This window comes from Chenopodium album, chromosome 8 (genome assembly GCF_948465745.1).
Source record: "Chenopodium album chromosome 8, dcCheAlbu1.1, whole genome shotgun sequence".
Classification (NCBI taxonomy): Eukaryota; Viridiplantae; Streptophyta; class Magnoliopsida; order Caryophyllales; family Amaranthaceae; genus Chenopodium; species Chenopodium album.
This window is the reverse complement of record NC_137841.1, coordinates 68,171,610-68,194,226: the sequence shown is the minus strand read 5'-3', so window position 1 is coordinate 68,194,226 and position 22,617 is coordinate 68,171,610. Positions and strand designations below refer to the sequence as shown.

General features: G+C 34.9%; 2 protein-coding genes across 3 annotated transcripts; one reads left to right on the top strand and one right to left on the bottom strand.

Moving 5' to 3' along the window:
* The first annotated feature begins 721 nt into the window (after positions 1–721).
* On the top strand, positions 722–5,462 carry LOC145556386 (glutamyl-tRNA(Gln) amidotransferase subunit C, chloroplastic/mitochondrial-like). 2 transcript variants are annotated; one of them, XM_081618033.1, is made up of 7 exons: positions 722–925; positions 1,103–1,201; positions 2,945–3,213; positions 3,339–3,379; positions 3,949–4,004; positions 5,049–5,100; positions 5,192–5,462. In XM_081618033.1, exons 3-7 carry the CDS (start codon positions 3,007–3,009, stop codon positions 5,265–5,267), a joined length of 432 nt encoding a protein of 143 aa, XP_081474159.1. In that variant the 5' UTR covers positions 722–925; positions 1,103–1,201; positions 2,945–3,006; the 3' UTR covers positions 5,268–5,462. The 2 variants fall into 2 exon arrangements, with proteins under 2 accessions (XP_081474159.1, XP_081474158.1); XM_081618032.1 differs by having other exon boundaries at positions 723–925; positions 2,949–3,213.
* A 726-nt stretch (positions 5,463–6,188) lies between these two features.
* On the bottom strand, positions 6,189–22,202 carry LOC145642096 (uncharacterized). Its single transcript, XM_081693180.1, has 22 exons — positions 21,008–22,202; positions 16,888–17,003; positions 15,445–15,653; positions 14,772–14,891; positions 13,987–14,115; positions 13,749–13,874; positions 13,242–13,297; positions 13,059–13,158; positions 12,855–12,972; positions 12,351–12,560; positions 11,513–11,846; positions 10,778–10,871; positions 10,165–10,273; positions 9,657–9,928; positions 9,319–9,446; positions 8,957–9,191; positions 8,205–8,393; positions 7,795–8,084; positions 7,457–7,661; positions 7,101–7,343; positions 6,714–6,799; positions 6,189–6,602 (listed from the first exon to the last, which is right to left on the bottom strand). Exons 1-22 carry the CDS (start codon positions 21,847–21,849, stop codon positions 6,455–6,457), a joined length of 4,359 nt encoding a protein of 1,452 aa, XP_081549306.1. The 5' UTR covers positions 21,850–22,202; the 3' UTR covers positions 6,189–6,454.
* Between the last annotated feature and the right edge of the window lie 415 nt (positions 22,203–22,617).

Genomic DNA, 22,617 nt, shown 5'->3' with positions numbered 1-22,617 from the left:
TATGATCTAATCCCTCCATTTTGAGTATCTACTTTGCGTCTATCTAGGAACACAATCTATCTAGAATTTGGCAAATCAAATCTTAAAATGACAAAATCACACGACGGCTCAGTTGTATACTTGTATATGGATTATTTTTTTTTTTTTTTAAATGTTGCTTTGATTTTATAATCCTTAAGGTTATGTGCAACATAATTATCAAATTGGTTGCAATTTCGCTGTTTAAATTACTAAAAAATGCTACTTAAGAGTACTATCCTACTAGTTCTTGTTCCTTTCGACCAACTAAGAAAATAAGTGGCTATCGTGAAGATGGTGAGTATGGTGATATTACGCCTAGGTTGCATTGGCACTTTGTTTCTATTGTATTTTATGGCAGGCAAAACCGTTTCTAACTTTGGTTTCGTATTCTTACTTTAACTTTTTCACTTAATAAACAAAACAATGGATACGATTGCTCCTAACTTTAATAGGTTGGAGTAAAATTTTGTATAACACTATAACATCTACAACTACATGTAGCCATTGAATAGTCTTTCTAATTGAATTACCTTTAAAAAAAAAAAAGTTAAAAGTTTCAAAAGAATTAGTTTATAATTTCACCACTATTTCCGCTCTTTAAACTAAATTTAGAAAATTGGCTAATTAATTATAATTTATTTTCCAACTTTTTATTTACCTTCCTAGTATTTTTCCTTTTGTGTCAAAAAAAAAAAAGTATTTCCTTAGCATTGTGGATGAGCATTCCTCACTCTCCATCACCAGTCACTAAATTCCTTTCTCCTTCCACGCATTCTTCCGACCCCAATTTTCCGGCGAATTCGGCGGCGACGGTGACGGAGACGGCGATCAGCTGTGCCCTAATCACCAATTTGATTACTAGCACTACCTCTATCTTCTCAAGTATTTCGATTTATCTTCTCAGGTATTTGAATTTATCTTTTATTCACAATTTCTTTTTACACTTAAATTATTCCTAATTACTTCCCTAATGTAATCGATTTTTGTTCGAAGTTCTTTTGAGAAAGTTTTGTTTGGATTTCTCATTTTCTTTAATTCAGGAATAATCGTTGATATATAAGTTTTTTCATTTTTTTTATAGGACTCTTCGGTATTCTCTATAAAATTTCCTCCATTGAAGCGGCTTTTGAGCTTTCTCTTCAGTCTCCATTCTCCACCATTGAAAGTAACGGCTTCTGAGGTAAGATATTGCAATTTTTGCTATTCATATATTTGATAGTTTGGTTTACATAACCCTTTAATTTGATAATCTGGCCAATTTAGAGGTACTATTTGTTTTAATCTACCGAATATTAATTTCACAATCTAGTGTTAATCGATTAATTTAGTCGTCAGTATACTCAATTTAGGAATTATTGATTGTAATTAATTATGATTAGTGTTTTGATTATATGTTTGTAATGTTGTTTAGATGGGTGATTATTGGTCTATGTTGCCAAAGGATATCCTTGGTATAATTGCATTGAAATTGGAAACAATTGAGGACTTGGTTTATTTCTCCGCGGTATGCATAACTTGCATACTAATGGAGCTTGTGCTTATCTACTTATCTTAGTTTTTTACAGTGCAATAGTGCTTCTTTTCCATGGTTTTATGGTGTGTAAGATATACACTTTGCCTGTACTTGGTTTCATGGTTTTTATTTACTTTGCAGATTCCAAGTACTAGAATTTAGAACGATTTACAAATTAAGACTATTGTAGCTCTAATTGTTGGTTTATAAGAACGATTACTTGTACGACTAGTATTATCTTTCTTATGCACATAAGCTCATTATACTTTCTTTCAAAAAAAAAAATAAAAAAAAAAAGCTCATTATACTTTGTTTGGTTTTTTCATCTAAACTAGATGTTTGGATATCATTTTTTAACAATTTACTAAGTATTTATCATTAGATATTTATACTTTTATCTTGTATGTATCATTAATTGATATCAACTTGCCAATGCAACCTAGGGGCACTATCACCGTACTCAACATCTTCACTCTTAAGAAATTGTTTAGTTTATAATACCTAGTTTAAGCATTCTATCAGAATATACTCCGTACTTGTATATGTTGGATAGGCTAGAGATAGCCAAATACAATTAACCTGGTTTCGTAGGTTCCCTCCTTTTAATTCCTCCCTCTTCCTTTACCTCAAACTAGAATAAGACATAGCAGATTTTAAAATCCGCTGCACTGGCAGTCTCACTTCCAGGTCAAAGCTTTCTCTCTCATTATTTGATCTTAATCTTTCACTAGGCCAAAATCAGAATTTGTAGAAAATTTGGAGCTGACTGGAGATTGAGTTTTAACAGATGGGGAGGGGATTTGATGGCGGAAATTTCAGTTCTTATATTTCAGCATCTAAATAAAATTTGGCTGAGTTTGCAGTTTGAAGGCATGAAATTTCAGGTCCAAGGGAAAGGGTATCTTGCGCCTCTGATTTGTGTTTATTTTGTAAAGATGAATTGATTTTAATTTTTAAACCCATCTTATTACTTTTTTTTTTCAACATTGCACACTGCAACTATTAAATTTTGTTGCCTTCGGCAAATTTCTTTCCTCTCTTGTTGATAAATCCGTTTTATTATGAGAATCAGCTCTAGTTTTGGGTTAGTTTGAGTGGGGATTTTATTCAACATGATTTTTTCTATGCTTGGGAGAGGTGTTAGATGTGGGAGGATGACACATTATGTTGGAATTGGTTTAGTTTAATTTGTGTATTTTTGCAACACCCAATGAGTCTTATTCTGAAAATTGTGGTTGCTTTGTATTTTAGATCATAAGTTGTACTGATTGTTACCACCTATTGGCTCTTTTCAATTATAATAATGGTATTTTGTGATAAAATGTTAGTATTATTCATAACATGCTGTTTTGTTAGCTCTTTATCCAATTACTTAGCTCTTGTTCTTGTATTTGTGTCCGTCGATAATAGCTAGGGGGTGGGTGAGGCATCAATTCACAAACTAGCAGTGTTGAAGAAAAGAGTGCAGGCAAATGGCAAGCTTCTGCAGCAGAGCAATGGTTGCATTTAGAACAGGAACAAACATGTTAGTTGGTAGTACGAGAAGCACTACTGCAACTCCCAGTTTGTTCATAAAGAAGAGAGAAAGACGTAATTACTCCATTAAATCTTCTTCTTTTGATCCACCTGATGTGGGTCGGTTGGCTGAAACTGCTCGTATCTCTCTCACCCCCCAGGAGGTAAAAGTTGAACAATCTAGCACATCCTTTTCTGCAGTTTGGTCACACCTGTTTTTTTTGTTTCTTTTAACAATTTTTTCACGGCTTGAGCGAGATTTGTTAAGCTGTTTGTCTTCTGATTTTAGGTTCAAGAATTTGGTCCTAAAATTCAGCAAGTCGTTGAGTGGTAAACCTTCTCCTCTTGCCTACTACCCTCTTGTTCAAATTCAGCTTATGTAATTGCTGATTGCTTTCAATTTTTAAATTCAGGTTTTCCGCATTATAATGGCTGATTAGTCTTTCTTTCATGTTGTGATGCTCAAATCATCCATATTAGCTTCAGAATTTGCAGTGATGGGTTACTGTTGGGGGCGGGAGTGGGGGTAGAGGGATATAAATAATTTATGTAGTTGTTTGTTCCATATGCTGAAGTAAGGAAGGTTAACCTAGGAACGTTTACTGATTACTTTTCGTTGAAATAATCTTCATATGACATAGGATTGTGAATTTATTTGTTTCGTCTTTGGCCCTTTGGGGTTTTTAATATTCATGGATTGATGCTGTCTTGTGGTAAAATAGTTTTTAAGAGGCAATTTTCTTACCTTGGTGATTGGGTGTGTTGCATCATTGCATGATTTACGGAAGGACAACCTTGATCTAAAATAAGGATTTACTTTGGCTGTAATAAACATTTTCTACTTTCTTGTGCTGTCTCGTCTTAGCTTATAGGGTTTTCTTTCCTGGTTTATTTATTAGGTTTGGACAACTTCAAGATGTCGATCTTGAAAGTATTGAGCCAGCCATTCGTTCAGGTAATAGTGTCTACTCTTCTAACTCCCTGACACCCCTTTCTTTGTTTAAGTGTGTAACTAAAGGTATTTTTCTTATTATGTTTGCTAGAGAACATTACAAATATTTCCTCTGACTGCATTATTATTTTGACTTGGGAATGTCATAGGATTGTAAATCATATGGAAATTATTTAAGTTTTTTTTTTTAAATCCATGGAAATTCGTTTCAAGATAAGGATATATATTTGCTTCTAGTGTATTGAAAAATAATATTTGGAAAGAAGTCGGCATTCAATCATTGTTATCGAGAATACACATGCTTTTTTTCGTCGAATACTATCATCTTTGTCAAATCTATTTTCACTACTGCTGTCTCTAAGCTCTAATGTCTAATTCTTCTTCTCCAATCCTCTTTACTGCCCCCCTCTTATAAACTGATTTATCAATTTGTCTAGGAAATGATGCGGTCATTTTATTGAAATTTTGTGAATAGTCTCTCCCTAAGTGCATGGTACACAGTATATGAGCTTTTTTCTTGCAAGGATTCTCCTCATATACTCTCTATGCACCTGCCTGTGAACTTTTGTGCCCATACGTCCCCTATTTGCTGTAATTAGTTTTACTGATTCATTAAATTAGGACTCCTATCCTGATTTACTTCATTATTTTATTACGAAACTAATTAACTTTGCACAATTAACAATTACAATTTCCTAACGAAACTAATTAGCTTACCCTCTTCTGCAATGAGCATTGAATTCTTCGTCTTGAGTCTGACTTTTTTAGAAAGATTCACTAGGAGAATTCGTAGCTTTTTAGGACCTTTGCCTGTGCTGATTTGTGAAAACCAAATCATTGAATTGTTTGCGTCATTGGCATGTAGAATTCCGTTGTTATGATTTGCTAGAATTAAATTTTACATTATTATACCTAAGAATATTGGTTGCATTACATGATATTCTAGATAACTACTTTGTATGATTAAGCATTGATATATATATCCCTGATACGATATGGACATGTAAAAATCTCCTATCTAACTTCGAAATGTAATCATATGTGCAGAAATTGATGGTGACAATTTACGTGAAGACATCCCTCAACCATTTGACAATTGGTAAAAAATATTCTTCATTTTTATAGCCATTTTGATTGCTCTTAAATTTCAACTTCTTATCTAAACTAAGTCTCCTGTTTCTACTGTACAGGGAAGCTATTATAGCTTCATTTCCCAGTTATGAGGAACCATACATCAAGGTGCCCAAAATTTTGAACAAAGAGTGACAGCAGATATGTTTTTTTGTATCAAGAATTTTCTGAAGATGTTCAATGATTCTTAGGCAGAGCATATTCTAAACTAGGAATAAAATGCTTCAACTTGTAGTTATTTGTGTTATGGCTGAATATAAAAAATTCAGATCTCTTGGGAGTCATTGTAATCTGTCTCCTGTGAAATGTGAAGACCATCTTTTTAGTTGATTGGCAAGTTGTACATTAGGATTTCGGCACTAATTACACTCTAAAAAATATTCATGTATTACTATCTAGTTAGATTCATCTCAATTTACACTATTAAATTTTATTAAAAATCTAATTTTACCAAAACGCAACAAAGATATTAATACTTTAAAATATAGATTAGTAAGAGTGAAACTTCTTAGTGTTGCAAGTAAAATTCTAAGCTTGATTTGTGCATTAGTAAGTAGAATACTACTTTTTTTTTTTTTGAGAAAAGTAGAATACTACTTTTAGTCACAACGTTGAGGATTTTGCGACTGTCAAATGTCAATGCATATTTTATAACTTAAATTTCTCAAGTTGTATTTTAGTAAAATTATAAAAAATGTTAATACTGCCTCTGTTTCATATTATTTGCAACGATTTAACATAAAATAGAGAGAAAAGTGTCTAATCATTGCAAATAATATGAAACGAAGGTAGTATTAAGTATGCTTCATAGATAAATTTAACAAGATTTAACATTACTATATTTTTGAAAGGAGAAAATAGCAATTATCATTCCTTCCTAAATCCCTATAACTACAAGTTCATATTCACATGAATTAAACATTTCCATCTACCATTGCAACACTTCAAGAATTTCCGAAACCTATTCAATGGTTAAATCGAATGCTCCATTCTGAGTTAGTTTGGGCAAAGTGTAGAAGTGCGCGTTAACACAATTGTTCTGTTAAATAAGTATGGTAACATTTGTCAAAATGTCATGAAGAATCATAAATGGTCAAAAAGCGAAGCACATATGTACCTATTATGTACAACATGGGATACAGAAGATTACATAATGGATCAGCTACACAAAAAGAATGACATTTATCCTAGGCCTAATAATTTCTTTTACTCCTGTTGTTTTCTTTTTCCTTTCAGTTCTTTTGTGTTTCTCATCTACGCCCAAGAGCAACATACAAAAAACCTAATACTTGGGCAAGAGACAAAGTAAATGATGTTATGACTTATGACTGCCAAAATACGTCAAAGTCGGAACTATACAACGAGCGATCTTGTATCTCCAAATTTGCAACATGCCAATTTATCAGTCGAGACTGAAGACATTTACACAAAAGCAGTCCCACTGGAAAAATCCACCATTCACCTTCATCCCTGCAAATACACCCAGCAACAAAGGAAATCGTTATGAGGCAGGCCGACGATAGCCTATGTTTACCTGTAATTAGCGAATAAAGAAAACATCTAGTTAAAAAGTTAACTTACAAGCCCCATGGCTGCAAATAGGGAATCATTTTGCTTCGTGATGCTTGAGACTTGTAGTGGATATAACCACAAATAAATGCAACCACCTGTTCAAAATAAAAATAAATAAAAAAGACCGTGAGCATTCAGCAGGGCCAAGGGATGAGCTGAAGAGGATCCAAATTGCCAAGTAAACCCTTCTTAAGTAAGCTGATTGGCAAGTTGAGCCAGATATGTAGAGTTGGTATTGAAGATTTTACTAGAGAAATCGATAAAGGATGAACTAAATAAGAAAATACTTCACTTCTTTAAAGCATCAAATTCTTTTAAAGTACTAGATCAAGGTCTTTAAGAAGAATTAAACCATATTTGTAAACTAAACAAAAGAGATGGACAATTTGTACTTACAACATTGACCAAAGAGGTGATGTTCCACAGAGCATACAGACGTGCAAGACCAGCTGAACGCCGAGGACCATGACTAAACAAAGCATTAATTCCAGCAGGAAATGGAAGAAGAATACCCAGTGGTAAAAAACATAATACAAGGAACACATCCACCAGTGATACAGAATATAGCTGGAGTAAAGTAAGCAGCACTAGACTGAAATCCCCCAGAAGCAATATAGAGATAAACAAACCAACAAGATCCTGCAAGAGGACAATACATATAATAGTGATGGTAAGTTAATATCCATGAAGGCCCTTGTAAACTATTTTTTTCAGCAGAACTCAATTCAAAATTAATTAGCAGAATCCATTACCTGGTGCCCTACAGGCTTAGTATTGTGAAGAATGAGAGAGAAAGGGAAGAAGATATCTCTCTTTTCCTCCAGATCTCGTATATTTTCAATGTCCAAAATAGCTCCATATGACCTCTTCTGCCGCATCAAATATTCATCTGTTTTGCTAACATTGTCTAAGAGGGCATCTTCCCAGTGATAGCCAGATGAATTTCCTACCCGGATGCTGTTATGTGATCAGAAGCATTCATCAAGACAGTCACCAGAACTAAAAAATACTAGACACAGAGGCTGAGTATGCACATATACATATACAACAATATAAGTATAAATAAACAAGAATGATTAAAACAACATACCTAGAAGGTAGCTCAGTTTGCATATTCCCATCATGATACTCAGGGGATAGACACTCAAGGTTCTCATCAAGAGTACAAACCAAAAGACCATACTGACAATATCCACAAGCTGTGGCTTGAAACCAAGCAAGGTCAATACGTAGAGCATAATTCTTCAGCTTGGGGTTAGCATGACTTTCAAGCCACCTAAGAACAGGTCGAAATGATTTCCTTAGGCATCCACGCCGGACCAAGCGTAGATGCGCATTAAGACCGGCCACCAGACGATACCAAGTGGTTGGAGGGACAGACTGAAGGGAATCATACCCCCAAAGAGCACACATACACGATCAGCATTAAGGAAAACATAGCATCAACACATATTTATAAATATTTAATTCCTACTCAGACATGAGTTTACAACGGCATACCTGACTCATTAGGCTAGTTAGAATATTGTCACTGTGAAGAGTAAAGGGTGCCATATAACTTCCATCACCGCCAAAAAGTATAGCCAAGGGAAACCTTTGAAGTAGATGAGGAGGGAGATCACTCCTTTTCTCATCACCACCAAGGAAAAAATCCACATATGCGAGCATCAAATCAGGAGTAGCAGCAACCTGTTAAATTCAAATGTGGGTTCAAAAATAAGCTTTAACAAAAAACCTGTTCTGAAGACACTTCCTTTTTTGAACATCATCTCTCATATTTCATTTCTCCTCACATGGTCCCCCCAACTTCTACTTTTTTACATTACCACCACTATCTTTGTTTTACAATATTTTACTCCATTCAACTCACCAACCTAAAACTAAGTGCCAGTCAAACCGATACACTTAAAAATCAAATTATGGAAATAAATAAAAACGCTGGGAGTATAATCAAACAATCTAATCAGCCATATTATCACAAACCTATCAGCTACCCCAGTACCCTTTAGACGCAGGAAGTCTGAAAAACTACGCCTTTCGGACAAATCAATATCTCAATTGAGAAAGACATCTTACAAAAAAGATCAAAAAAATCAGCAACCAGTACAAAATGATCCAAGAAAAAGCAAGTTTTGTTACAGAAATTACGTAGTAAAGGTTGGTGAACAAAAGAAAAACAGACAATCCTATTCCAAAACACAAAAACATTCAGATATAAAATAACAGAAGAAAGTAAGCAGGCAGAGCTTAACCTTTATCCCTTCATAAAGAGCACGAGAACGACAAGATCTTAAGCAAGCATGATCATATTCTGATCGAACAAATTCTCGAAGTCGCTGCAGTTTAATCCTACGGCGCCACTGTAACCAAGACCAAGCCAATGGATATGCTAAAACACCAAGTATACTATATACTGATCCCTCCCACCACTGATATGTTGCAAGAAGATTAACCTCATCTACAAATCTATTAAAGGCACCCTCATACCTGCAAATATGAGACAAGATACCCTTAATGTTTGTAAAAGATTTCAAGCATCGGAGAGCATTTAGAAGCCACCTCAGGTGCATCCAAAGATCAAATGTATAATGGCTGAAAAAAAGAAAGTACTAACACAATCTCTTTTAATTGTTCCGGTGGGGAGTGAGGGAGGTGCCAAGGTTCAGCAAAAGTGTTTGGTCCCATAAAATACATCCTGTGAACATGACTCTGAGACTCCTCGGCTCTGTTTGTTTCCAAAACCTGCGACAAGAAACAGCAAAGTAAGACAATAGTATCAACACTGCAAATGTAAATTTAAAAAGAAAATAAATGAAAAAACAGAGATAATTGAAGATCACTTCCATAGTTCACAGATTAAACCAGGTCATGTCCACTTAATTAGAGAATCCCCCCCCCCCCCCCCCCCCCTCTTTCTAGACAAATAAAAAATCAGAAGACAGGATTGTACACCTCATTAAGTGACTCCAAGAAAGGGAAAGAGTGGTCTATCTGAGAACCGTGCTGTGTTGGAGCAGGACCAGGTAATTCATCGACCCCAACAAACCTCATACGTGCAACACTGAGCACAAGAGCCAACAAGATAAGGAGGCCCAGTAGAATAAGACCAAACATCCAGGGTCCTCCAAATGTATAAATCAGCTCCTCAAGGGCTGTATAGCAATGTGGCATATGATATCTGTCTGAAATACATTTGTAAGGGCATGTAGCTTCAGTTGCGCCACCTATCAGAAAGGATCAGCTTATTAATGAAGCAGCCAATATTTAAACATTACATCCTCCATATTATAGCTTGTAGTGATTAAGAAGCGCAGGAGTAATTAATTCAAACATGAAATTTCCAGATCTGATCAAATAATTACAAGAAATCACAGCAGCATAAAAACTGCCATAACCTTTTACTAATTCAGCTCAGCAACTGTAAAACTCTTGCTGACATTTAATCAAGATTTAGAAGTACCTCTGACACTAACGTAAACAGCACGATGAGAAAACTCCAGCGAAGGACAATGATGGCAGAGATGTTCTTCCGATCCGATGACATCTTTGTAAGTGCCAGGGGGGCATTCCTGTAAAGTAAAGCATTAATCTAGGAAAATGGACTCAGAAATTTTATATTATGTGCACAGCCAACCTACTCCAAGCCAATGAAGATGAATTTTAGTGTGTAAATAGCACACTTATACAAAGGCAGATTTAGAGATATTCCTGGCCAAGGAGTGCTAAAAAAATTATGGAAAACAAAAAATTAACAAAACATTCTTTTACGCAACCATAATTCTGTCCAGAAAACAAATTTGTTATCAGGCATAATTTTTTTTTTCCCATATGATTAATATGTAACTGAGTAAAAGCAACAAGATGTTGTCAGTTGTTTCCCATAACATACATGGCTAAAGGGGAAATAAATAAACGTCTATCAGGCCACATGCATAATATCATCTACATCATTAAAAGACATGCAGCTAACAAAGTAGTTTTCAACTATACAATGACCAAAGAGACCACAAAACTCCAGTAATTAAATAAAAATTACAAAGAAAATTCTGCAAGAACTTCACTTCCAAATTTACCTTGCAAAAGGTGCCATAGAGACCTTTTGGGCACGCCTTTCCTGTCATTGTTCCATTTTCTCCAGCACCACCTTCATCACCACCAGATCCTCCCCTATAATAAAGCAAACACATCCAAGCGTCAATGGAAAATTGGAAACAGTAAAAAAAAGTAACAGAAAGAACAAAACTCTCATATAATTTCCAAAGAACACGTAACAACAAAAGAGATGCTAGGCTCCAGAGAAAGATATCAAAGAAGGATCATCATTTACAAAGACATCAAAGTATATTTAACTGCAAGCTTTAAACCATCAATTATTTTGTTTCATTGGTGTCAAATTACTCAAAAGAGGAGGGGGAAGACGTTTCAAAATTTTCTACCAAGAGTTTGTACAACAAAAAAATGTCTAATGCAAACATGTGCCACATCCATATATGAAAAGAACAAAGCTCCACATACTCCTGAATAGCTAAATATCATCTCAAACTATATACGAGTATGTACTAAATATGAAACCAGATAAGAAAAAATGCATACGAAAATGACAGTATGACAAGGTAACCAAAAAAATAACAAGGGCATGAACTATTGACTTGAGTATATAACAGAACAAATGCCAGATTTATTTCATATCATTCACAAGACAGCCCAATACAGTAACAAAACAGAGCATACAAATCCAAAGCAATAACGGCAATAAAGATTACAATTTCATGCAAAAGATATAAACAAATAAGGAAGCCAATACAAACCCAGTGACAATTTTTCCCCTAACGCTGGCAATTGGCTGATAAAATTCACCGGTAGGGATATCAGACCAATGAAAATGCACCCTGCCTCCAGCACCACCACCACCACCCAGTGGACCACCATTCCCACCAACACTAGATAGGGTGGCATTATCACCAATAGTCAAGGTCCTCAAAAATAATAGCACAGTACCACCTGATCCACCCCCAAGACCTTCACTAAAGCTGTCAAAAATAGAATAAGCTTTCCTAATTCCATCTTGATAGCTTCCTCCATCAGCTCTCAGTGAGCCCTCAACAGAAAGGCTGGACAATGGATGCTCCATTGAACCCATGACTACAACACAAAAACAAAGTGAAAAAGTATACAATTAGTTTTAATTCGCATTAACTAGGAGTTCGAAAAGCTCACAATCACAAATTCAGCATCTTCAATGCATTAATTAATTCTACAATAGCTAACCAAAAATATGCATAATTCCCTTCTCCAAGATAAATGCTCATTTAGATTGGACTTAGGAATCCATGTCAACCTACGGCCAACAGATTAACATATAGAACTATTTTCATAAAGTTTGACATTTAGATCTAGCAATAAGAGAAGAGTCAACAATATACACATGGCATGGACTACAAACTACATACCATACACACTTCTGTAAAAAATATGTGGAAAAACAACAATCATGTTGACTAATACAAAGTATCAAATAACATCAGAAAAATTGGACTGCCAATATACATTAGAAAAGCAAAGTTATAAGGCTTTGATAGACAATTAGACACTAAACAGAAGCCAATAAAATACGGTGACGATACCATCTAAGCTCATGGTACTTACCAACAATTCCACCACCAGCAGTGGAACCAGCTACGCTATCATTTCCACTTCCACTACCAAGTTCGCAAGGTAAATATTTATTTCCATATGATACCCCACCCTCAACACAAGTATCACCATGACATCCAGCCCCGCCATTACCACCGTGACCACCACCACCACTGAGGCCATTACTGAGAACCTTTCCTCTGCCAATTCCACCAGTGCAACCTGCACAATTATATAACATGCTTTTTCAAAACAAAGGACAGGGTACTTAGTAGATCCTCCCATTGCAGTCCAACCAAACATAAAAAAATAAAATAAATAAAGTTAAAAAGGAAAGCAATAGGAATTTAGGGAAGGGATTGATGTCCATGTCAGAGCAACCACCGCAAATTACTAACGACAGATACTGCCTAAGGTTATAGCTTAGGGATCTCTTCTGAATCTCAGACCTATAAACGAGATCCAGCCACATAAACAGATATACACCTCGACTATAAGAATTTAAAAGATGCATACCCAAGCCAGATGCAGTTATTGTTCCAGATGGTCCCACATCTACAGTCCTGGCTCTATGAAAATGAATAACTGACCCTTCTATAGAGCCTTCAACAATCACATCTTCAACTCTACACACCTGTCAACAACTCCTCCACGTGAATTAGATTTAAATATTCGATCATATTTGGATCTTGTTAATAGCATTCATTTAAAAATACAAACCTGCAGAGTGAATGACAGGGAAGAATTGACATTACAATCTTCAGGAGGATGCAGCAATTCTAAAGGACAGTCATTGTCATCACAGTACAGCCTAGGTGTCCTGCAAGACAAAATGAATGAACCACTTTGACACCAAATGATGTGGTAAAAAGGTTGAACTGTTAAGAGTTCAACAAAACTCACATGTCATCTTTCTTTTCACTCTCCAGTGGGCCACGCAAGACAGATCCTGGCCCAATCTGCAAAAGTATATAAAATTGAAATGGTTGCACAGCAAAATAATTTGATGCTTCAACCTAATCCAATACTTGCGTATAATACAATAATGAACCAATGAATATTCTGTAAAAACATGACTACTAACTGACAATAAAATAATCCAAACCATGGAATTAAATCTCAGGCACATCACAACCTCATTAGGAATTTTAAGCTTACCGCAACCAAAATATTAGGCCACAAGCCACCCACATTGCCCACAGTTCAGACCGTGTACGAGATTTAAAACCATCACAAAAGCAAAGAATAGGATTTTAATATATCGCAGATCTGCTATGGTCGAGGGTAGATCTAACATACATCTAAAAATTTAAGCCTTGACCCCATATCTGATCGTCCCACTAAAATGTACTTGCATTATTTCAGCAATGCATTTAATGGATAACTTGCAAAGTTTAAACATAAACTTACATGGATACCATAAAATAATGACAGCACCAAACGCTGTGCCTCAATCGCATCACCAGGACCTGTCAAATTTAGCAAACCTTGCCCATGAACTCCCAAATTAGCATTAGAGTGTATGGAAGATGATTCCTGGCATATAAATGAGTAGATTTCAATACATGGACAAATTATCATGAACCCAAAAAAAAAAAAAAAAAAAAAAAAAAAAAAAAAAAAAGAAAAAAAAGACAGAAGGATGTACCCTTAAAACCAACAAATTACTGGCCTCAAGCAAGGATGTCGCAACTGCAATATCTGAACCACCATCTACTAGCAATTGAGAATTCCACATCAAAAACATTTTCACAGACATACGAAGAGCTCCATACACCTGTGCAAAACACAGTTAATTACAGAAAGTAACTCAAAACAATCAGAAGAACAAAATGCTATGCTATCAACCACTAATAAATCTCTACACTGGGAATAGAAAGATCATATCTTTATGGATCAAATTTAAAGGAAATTAAAAAGGCCCAAGCAAATCTGATAAGGGTTTGCCGAAGGAAAAAAACAAAAGACATATTAAATAAGATAAGAAGCTAATATGTTTGCAAAGAAGAATCAAAGCACCCAACCCCATAATAAATATACAAAATTGTGAAAATAAAAAATAAAAAAAATGGCGACATAAGAAGTCTGGCCATCCAGGCTCTAGCTAAAAAGGATAGCCAATTTCCAAACCAAAATGCAAGACCTCTCAACAATCAAAAAACCACAATGGATAGCACCTTTAATCTTCCTATATCAAAATACCCATTTTGTAAAACAAGTTAATAAATAAAATAACGACTTACTTTTTGGACTTTTATTAAAAAGTATTGTGATGCTTTTATGCTTTCCACTCAAAAAACATTCAAATTAGACAGAGAACTGATATTCTTGGAAATGTTAAATTGCTACCATAAACTATTTGACATTACAATAAAAATAAATAAATAAACTCCTAAAATGAATCCAGAAGGTAAAGTCTGAAATAGCAGAAACCTTGATCACTGAATCACTCATCAATAATTCTTCAGCCAACAATTCAAACTCTGACGAAGCGTACTTTGCCAGCCCAAAGCTCAATTCACCACCAGCCTCCAGTTTAATTTGGCCTTGAACCTATTAATTATGAAACGAAATTAAATTTACGTAATACTAGAAGCTGAAATCTGAAAGTAATACGCTATAACATGTATCCAAGGGTGAGGGCACAAAATGAGACTAGAACTCTCTGTTATGATAGATTAGATGTGTAGGCATAGACTGATCCAGTACCCCAAAACCGCAAATTAGAGGAATGAAAGCGAAGCGAAGACACTTCATTGTTTTTATTACAAACTTCCTTTGTTCCATTTTACTTGAAACAATTAGTCTTACACATTTGCCGATGCATAACTTTCAACCATTAATAACCTTTTTTATGATCAAGTAAAAATCTATTTTTTTAAAAAAGTTGATACTACGAAAATATAACATAGGACAAATCTGACAAGATCCCACTTGTCTATACTTTTGCCTTACATATTAATCACTAAAGATGGTCAAACAGAAATATGTGATTAGTGGCAAATGTCAAATTGTTGGGAGTAAAACGGAACGGAGGAAGTATATAGCTATTTCATAAAACATGGTATTGACAACAGTAAATGAATAAAGAATGAAATAAACTGACCTGCACACGACTCCAAAGCAACGGAACAGATGCCTTCGCATGGTTGCGTACATAAACATTGGTCCAAAGAGGCTGGTTAGGAAAATCCATCAGCAAGGTGTTTGTGTCAGTAGAACGATTGTGGTTACTAATAATAAGGCTGCGGGGAACGGCATCATAAAGAGTTCCAGCAGCACCTGCATTATCTGAGCATCCATAACTAATTCCTCCTGCATGCAGTGATGATGTAAGTGTCAAGTTAGCAATTAACACTTGTACAACTCTAAACAAAATAAATGACAGTCATCATTTCACGAAAAATAATTATAACCTTCACAGTACTATCTCAACGGAACAGAAAACATGGATTGTAAAATTTAAGTCTCTCCCACAAAATTAATCCTATGTTTACATACATAATTTTGATGAAGTAATCAAAAGTATGGCATTAAATCAGTGGAGCTTCAAGAATCAAGTCACATAATAGACAGAAGACATAATTATCTGAGATGTAGCCATTAGTTATTCAGTTACACCATCACAGTAAGATCTGACGTTTTAGGTATGACATGAGAAGCCAAGTCTCAAGTCAGAGTAACATATAAAAATGACATAAGAAAACCACAATATCCACAAGGTACTCCCTTTCTAAACATTGTTCCTACTTAAAATATTTCATTTGACGAGAAACAAACTTTTAAAAATCAAAGTTGGGAGCTTGTTAGATTCATATACTTTTTAAAGTACGTATTTTAAGATATTGATGCTCACATGAAAATGTGCAAAAAGCAGGTAGAAAAAAATAAGCAATGAAGGGGGAATAAGACACGAGAAAGTTTAAAATTTAGAAAAAAAAATTCATAAAAACTAAAAAAATAAGAAATGGAGGGAATAAGACACAAAAAATGTTAAAATTTTAGGGAAAAAATATCCATTCAAACTAAAAGTATGATTTTTTTAGTTAGGTATAATGAGTTTGAGAGTATAATGAAGTAAAATTTTTCATTAGAACACTACTTCAAAATATTTTTATCTTGTTTCAGATGAGTCGAAGGACTCAAAGCACATCAAAAAGTTTCAAGATATGGTACAGTGGTACCACAATAGTTATGAGATACACCTCGTAAAAAAAGTGTGACCTATCTAGATTCTCATGTGCATTGTACTTCTATTATATGGAAGATCCAGCCATCTATAACCAAGAAAAGCTGCTCATCTCACAAAATCCCAAAATAGCAGCCCAAAAATAGATTGTAAGCCAAAGAAAGCTTATGCAAGCCGATAAATTTTTCTGAGAGCCATACAAAACAAAAAGTGCAGCAGGCAAATAGAAGCAATCAAATCAACATAAAAAAAAAAAAGAATATGAAACGAGAAATAAGAATCAATCAAACAAAGATATACAAGAATTTCAATAAAGTGAGAATGGATCAAACAAAGATAAGTAAATATCAGATATCTCACCATGAGTATAAGTATTTGGCTCATCACGCCAGCTAAAAACATCAATGGAAATCCTCCCACCACCTCCACCACCAAAACCATTGCCTCCACATGCACTCACTTTACCATCACCGGACCTGCATATGTTTAAGCACCAAAAACCATACATTTGAAATCAACACAACAGTCAATTAACTTGATACAGAATGCACATAGTAAACAATCATACAACTCCTAACCACTATAATGAAGAGAAAAGAAGGGTAACCAAATAAAGGGAGAAAAAAGGTGTGCCTTTCATAATACATTTATACTTCCAACTTCTAAAAGCTTGTTCTCTTCATTTTGTTTCTGAAACAAATGACTAATTCATAGACATCTGTTAATTATTACTGTGTATCCTTAGTTGTATATTAAGAAAAAAAAATTATAATTACATACATGGAAAGTACACATTGAGAAGAATTTAACAAGATCCTACTAATTACAACACACCAATATTAGAGGTTCTGACTAGGTCAAACTTTTAAACCACTCAAAATCATAAATAATTTCCCAAAAACTAACTTTCCCAAAGAAGAACTTCATCTTCATTATTGGTTGACTTTATGCGGTATGTTTAGGTGCTTGTCCATATTAGCCATCCAAATTGATGCAATACACAATATCTTCATCTCACATCACCTTGAGCAATTTGCCCCAAATATTTGAAACAATCTACCATTAAACATAGCATACATCCCAATCTTCAGAAACATATCCAACACATCCCTAACTTTCCCAATCATCCACTCCAAGGACTCCATATTAACTCAATTTAGAGACCTTTGAAAGTTTGGAATCTGATTGATAATCTTGTCATTGGCACTTTGATATCACATCCACTAATGTCAAATCTTGAAAAAATAGCATACACCACAGAAATGCCCTTAGATTGTCTTTACTCTTTATGCACTATTAGAAAATAATGAGCTGATGTGAAAAGTATGAGGATGAATCAAAACTTTTCATTGATAAAGTCACACATATATGAGATACAAGTTGGTTTGGCAATCTCAAAATTGTCTCCCTACCCCACAGCCTGAATTTGTGAAATATGAATCTCTCACAACAGTTCACTGTACTCAATCATAAACATATTTAGATCAATAAAACCCACAGGTACATTCTATAACTTATAATACTCTATTAAATGCTTGAAAATAAATAGTTTACACTATAGATCTTGAAGGCATAAAACCAGATTAATCTCTTATACGTTATAAGGATGATGTATAATTGATCGTTAAAAAAGCAAAAATTCAATGACATCTACCAGAAGTACAAGAACAGGAATACAGGACATTCGTAAGGAAAACACCATTCATGAAGCATTATGTCAATGCTAAAAGATCAAGGTCTTTCAACATTACAAAGACAAGTACAAATATTGTAAATTGACTTTTTAATATTTCTTGTTGAATTCTTATCTCAAGCCTAACTTCAAACGATATATTTGCATGAACTTGTCTCGTTTTCCCTCCTTTTCATAACTTTGTATCAACAAATACGCAGTTGTTGTGTTGAAAATCAAAAGCAATAAGGGTTACATAACCTTGTAAAATGTATTTGAAATTGATAGCCCTGTTACAATCTTCTTCTTAACTCTAACCCAAAATTGTGTCATGTGGGCAAGTAAACTCTTCTTTGATTACAAAAACTATCAAGAGTGTCATATTATTGAACATTCAAAAGTAATTCATCATTTATCAAGAACATATCAAATATTATTAGTCCTTGGTCAGACCGTCAGCGGAAAAATGGCGAGACAAGAATCAACCCCAAAACAACAGGGTGCAAGTGACACGTTGAAAACCTATTACTCTAAAGCTGGCCATCGGCATTGCAACATTAAACTCTATAAACAATTATCTCAATGACTGAATTTCATTTCACATTTAAACAAAAACAGAATCGGCAGGTTATGTCAACATTATTGATGAGCATTTGGCCGAGTCAATATGGACAAACCCAAAACCACATGGATCATAAAGCCATAAAGGCCTTAAATGTTTGCCTATTTTTGTCCCATTCACTAGTAGATTCCACTAATACCTCAAAAAAAAAAAAAAAAAAAAAACTTTTTGACTTATGATACACAGTGCAAACTCACACACTCAAGCAACTCAGCCACTATCATCAAACAGGATAGCTAGATTTAGTAAAGGCTCTTAGATGTTTAAAACTCCAAAATGTAATAATAAGTACTCACACTTAATTCCCAAATGACCTGATAGGATTAATAAGTTCTAAATTCATAGTTACTAGGAAACTGGCTTGATTGGCTTAATGGGGCAGAATCAAACAAGACAGGTCACTTGGTAAAGTCATAATTGATTGGCACTATAACCATTATTGCCATTACCTTGAGAGGGAAAAATATCCCACCTAAACTACTTAATCATCATTTTTATTTTTTGTCCTTCCAAGTTTCAAAACTTAGATAAAATTTCTTTTATCAGTTTATGACTACACATTTCCCAAATAAAAAATGACTATATATATTTTAAGCATGCAACACGTGGGGGGCGTGGGGCTAATCTAGTTAAGTCAATCAATCAATCAATCAATCAAAGCCTTAATCCCAAAAGTGGGGTCGGCTAACATGAACCAAATTTGATTATTCCGTGTAGTCATCAACATAAATCTTTCTCCTCCATCCCTTACGATCCAAAACTTCATCCTCACGTAAATCCATGCACTTCATATCCTTCCTCACTCCTTCCAACCAAGTCATCTTTGGTCTCCCTCTTCCTCGTTTAATCCCTCCATGGTCCCACTCTTCCACTCTTCGCACCGGTGCACCCTCGGGTCTCCGTCTTACATGTCCAAACCAACGCAGACGATTTTCCCTTAATAAGACACTAAGAAGCATCACCCATGAACAAAAGAAGGCAAGAATAAAAGCTCATCCTCAAACTATCAAGAAGCAATTAAACTAAAAATTAAGGTAATATTAGGTATATCATCAGAGCCTAATACTTGACTCCAGCAGTAAAAAAAGTCTAAAAATGAGCTATAAAACCTCAAAAAGGGCAGGTTACAGTGTTACACCCTCAAAAGATTGAATATTTCTTTCTTTCCAAATACACTCCCAAATAGCCAAGAGGACCATTTTCCACAACAGCAAGTCAACCTTTATTCATTCTCCTTTTCTAAGCTACACAAGCATCGGTAACAGAACAAGGTTGAACCAAATTCACCTCAAACAAGGCTAAGGATAAACTCCAAACTCCAAAGGGATAAAACACAAGGGAAGAAGAATCCTCAGGGTACAAAATAAATGCTCATAATGTAAAATTCCCTTCTCTTAAGAAGTTAAGAGCATCCTAAAATAGAAGCTTTTCACTAACAGCTGCCAAGTAAAGAAGCAAGCTTTTGGAGACCTTTTTTCTTCCAAATTTTTTTTTTTTTAATTCCTTTACCATCTTCCTTATCATATCCAATTCACCTCAACTAAAATCCACCCCTCCTACTCTTAGCATATACCAAAAGCGTATAATAGCCATGACTTACAAGTTTAAGCAATGACTTCTCACACACTTAAATGTATTACATTTCTAAAAGGGGAGCATAAATGATTAAGAAAGAACATACGCATATATTTAGGGGGACAACCTGAACTTCCTAAACTAAAAGGGAAAAACCCCATGTCTTCTAGGGTTACATACCTAACAACCTAGTTATTACGGACCAACTAATTAATATCCCAAGGTCTTGCCAACGGAAACAACATTGCTTTAAAAAGACACAACCCGGCCAATAATTTCTTGATAGATAGTTTGATAGGGAAGCTACCCACTCTAATCATCTTCATGAGAAAAAATAATAACCTTACAAATGAAATGTGATAGATAAACCTCAACCAATGCCACAACTATACGTAGATTGAAACCTCAAATTTTTCTAATATGCCACAACTATACGCACATCACCAGCAGGTATGTTTTGTGTAAAACCAACTAAACACAAACAGGTATGTTTTGTCAAAAATAGAGTTGCATTGGAAAATGAATTCTACTATTATCGAGTGTTAAAAAAAAACCAACTGCTAGAAAACAAACATCACAAAATAATTAAAAGAAGGGTTAAAGATATTTACATCTTGTGAGCAATGATGTGAATGCTCCCACCAGAACCACCACCACCTTTGTTTCCCCCATTGCCACCATCAGCCAACACTGCCGCATTCACCACAAGATACTCTTTAACACAAAGCCTAACCCGCCCACCTCCTCCCCCACCATAATCAACCTCTTTACTCGTACTCCCTCCCTTACTTCCATAACTCCAAGGCTTATCCAACGTTGACCAAGAATAAGTATCCCCACCCCAATAATCCTCAGGACTCTTCGAATTGTCAATCATACAACAAGCGCCTCGTCCTCCATGTCCTCCACCCGACCCATCCAACAAAGCAGGCGACCCACTCGTCTGGGGCGGGGGATCACCCGCCATTCCCGTGGTATTTATCACTGACCCTTGACTAAATGTTGCATTCCAAGCAACTAAATCAAAAGTACCAGCAATAATCGTGGAATTTTCGCCTAAACTAAAATTGCCAGTAATATTAATAGCAATCTCACATCCTGGAGCTTCAACACAGTTGAGTTTTACATTAGGGAGGATGAAAAAATTGCCCGTCCCTTGTATATACACACTATCAGTAAGATTCAAATCCGATACAATTTGACAAGTGGTATCCAAAGAACCAACACCATCTAGATCTCCCTCACACGATACAGTCGGTGGATGAGGCGGAGGAGGCGGCGGCGATGGCGGCGAATAATCATGATGAGAAAACAGCATACTCAATTCAACATCATCAACACCACCACCACCATCATCCAAGAACGATGAAGCATAAGCAATTGGAGAGAGAAATCCAGGGTTTAAGAACAACAGCAGTAAAAGTGGAATCATTGAACAACGGAAACTCAACATTACAGTAAACACAACAACAGATTAAGCTAAACTTGATTCAATAACACTACAATTTAACAGATATCTAGGGTTTAAGAACAATAAGAAGAGAGAGAATAATATCATCGAGGAACTGAAATTCGCCATTACAGTAACAGAAGAGAGGACAAAATCAAACCGAATCGAATCGGAAACTTGTTCTGCTTCATCAAAATTAGCGAAATTGGCGAATTCAAGAACATGGAAAAGTGATGAATTAGGGTAGAAATTTGGGGGAAATTGAAGATTGAGTTTAGAGAAGAGAGAGCATCCAGAAAAAACCCTAGAAATGGTGTGAAATCTGCTCTCTGTGTTAACAGTGGTAAGAGGAGAGAGAAAGAGAAGAAGGTGGTTTTTTAAGACAGTTAATTTTCACTTGAAGAAAAGAATACAGTGGAATTGGTTTGAAAAACTGTAAACAGGTTAGCGAGATAGAAAGAATCATTATCCAAATAAATTAACGATGAAATTAAATTTACTCGTAATATAAATGCAACTGCTTAACAAGTAACTTGTTATGATTAATTATGATATTGGTTTTTATATATTATCCAAAAAACAGAAATAAAAACAACATTTTGACTCTCTAAAATAGGAAGTATGTGCAAAATTCAAGGGTAATGTAGGACGTAGAATGAATAAAGTTAAAAAAGTGAGGGTATAAAAATAAAAACTATATTATAGGATAGAGGAAGTATAAGTAAATTGTAATACCAAAAAATTACCTATCATGGATTACCTTAAATGAAA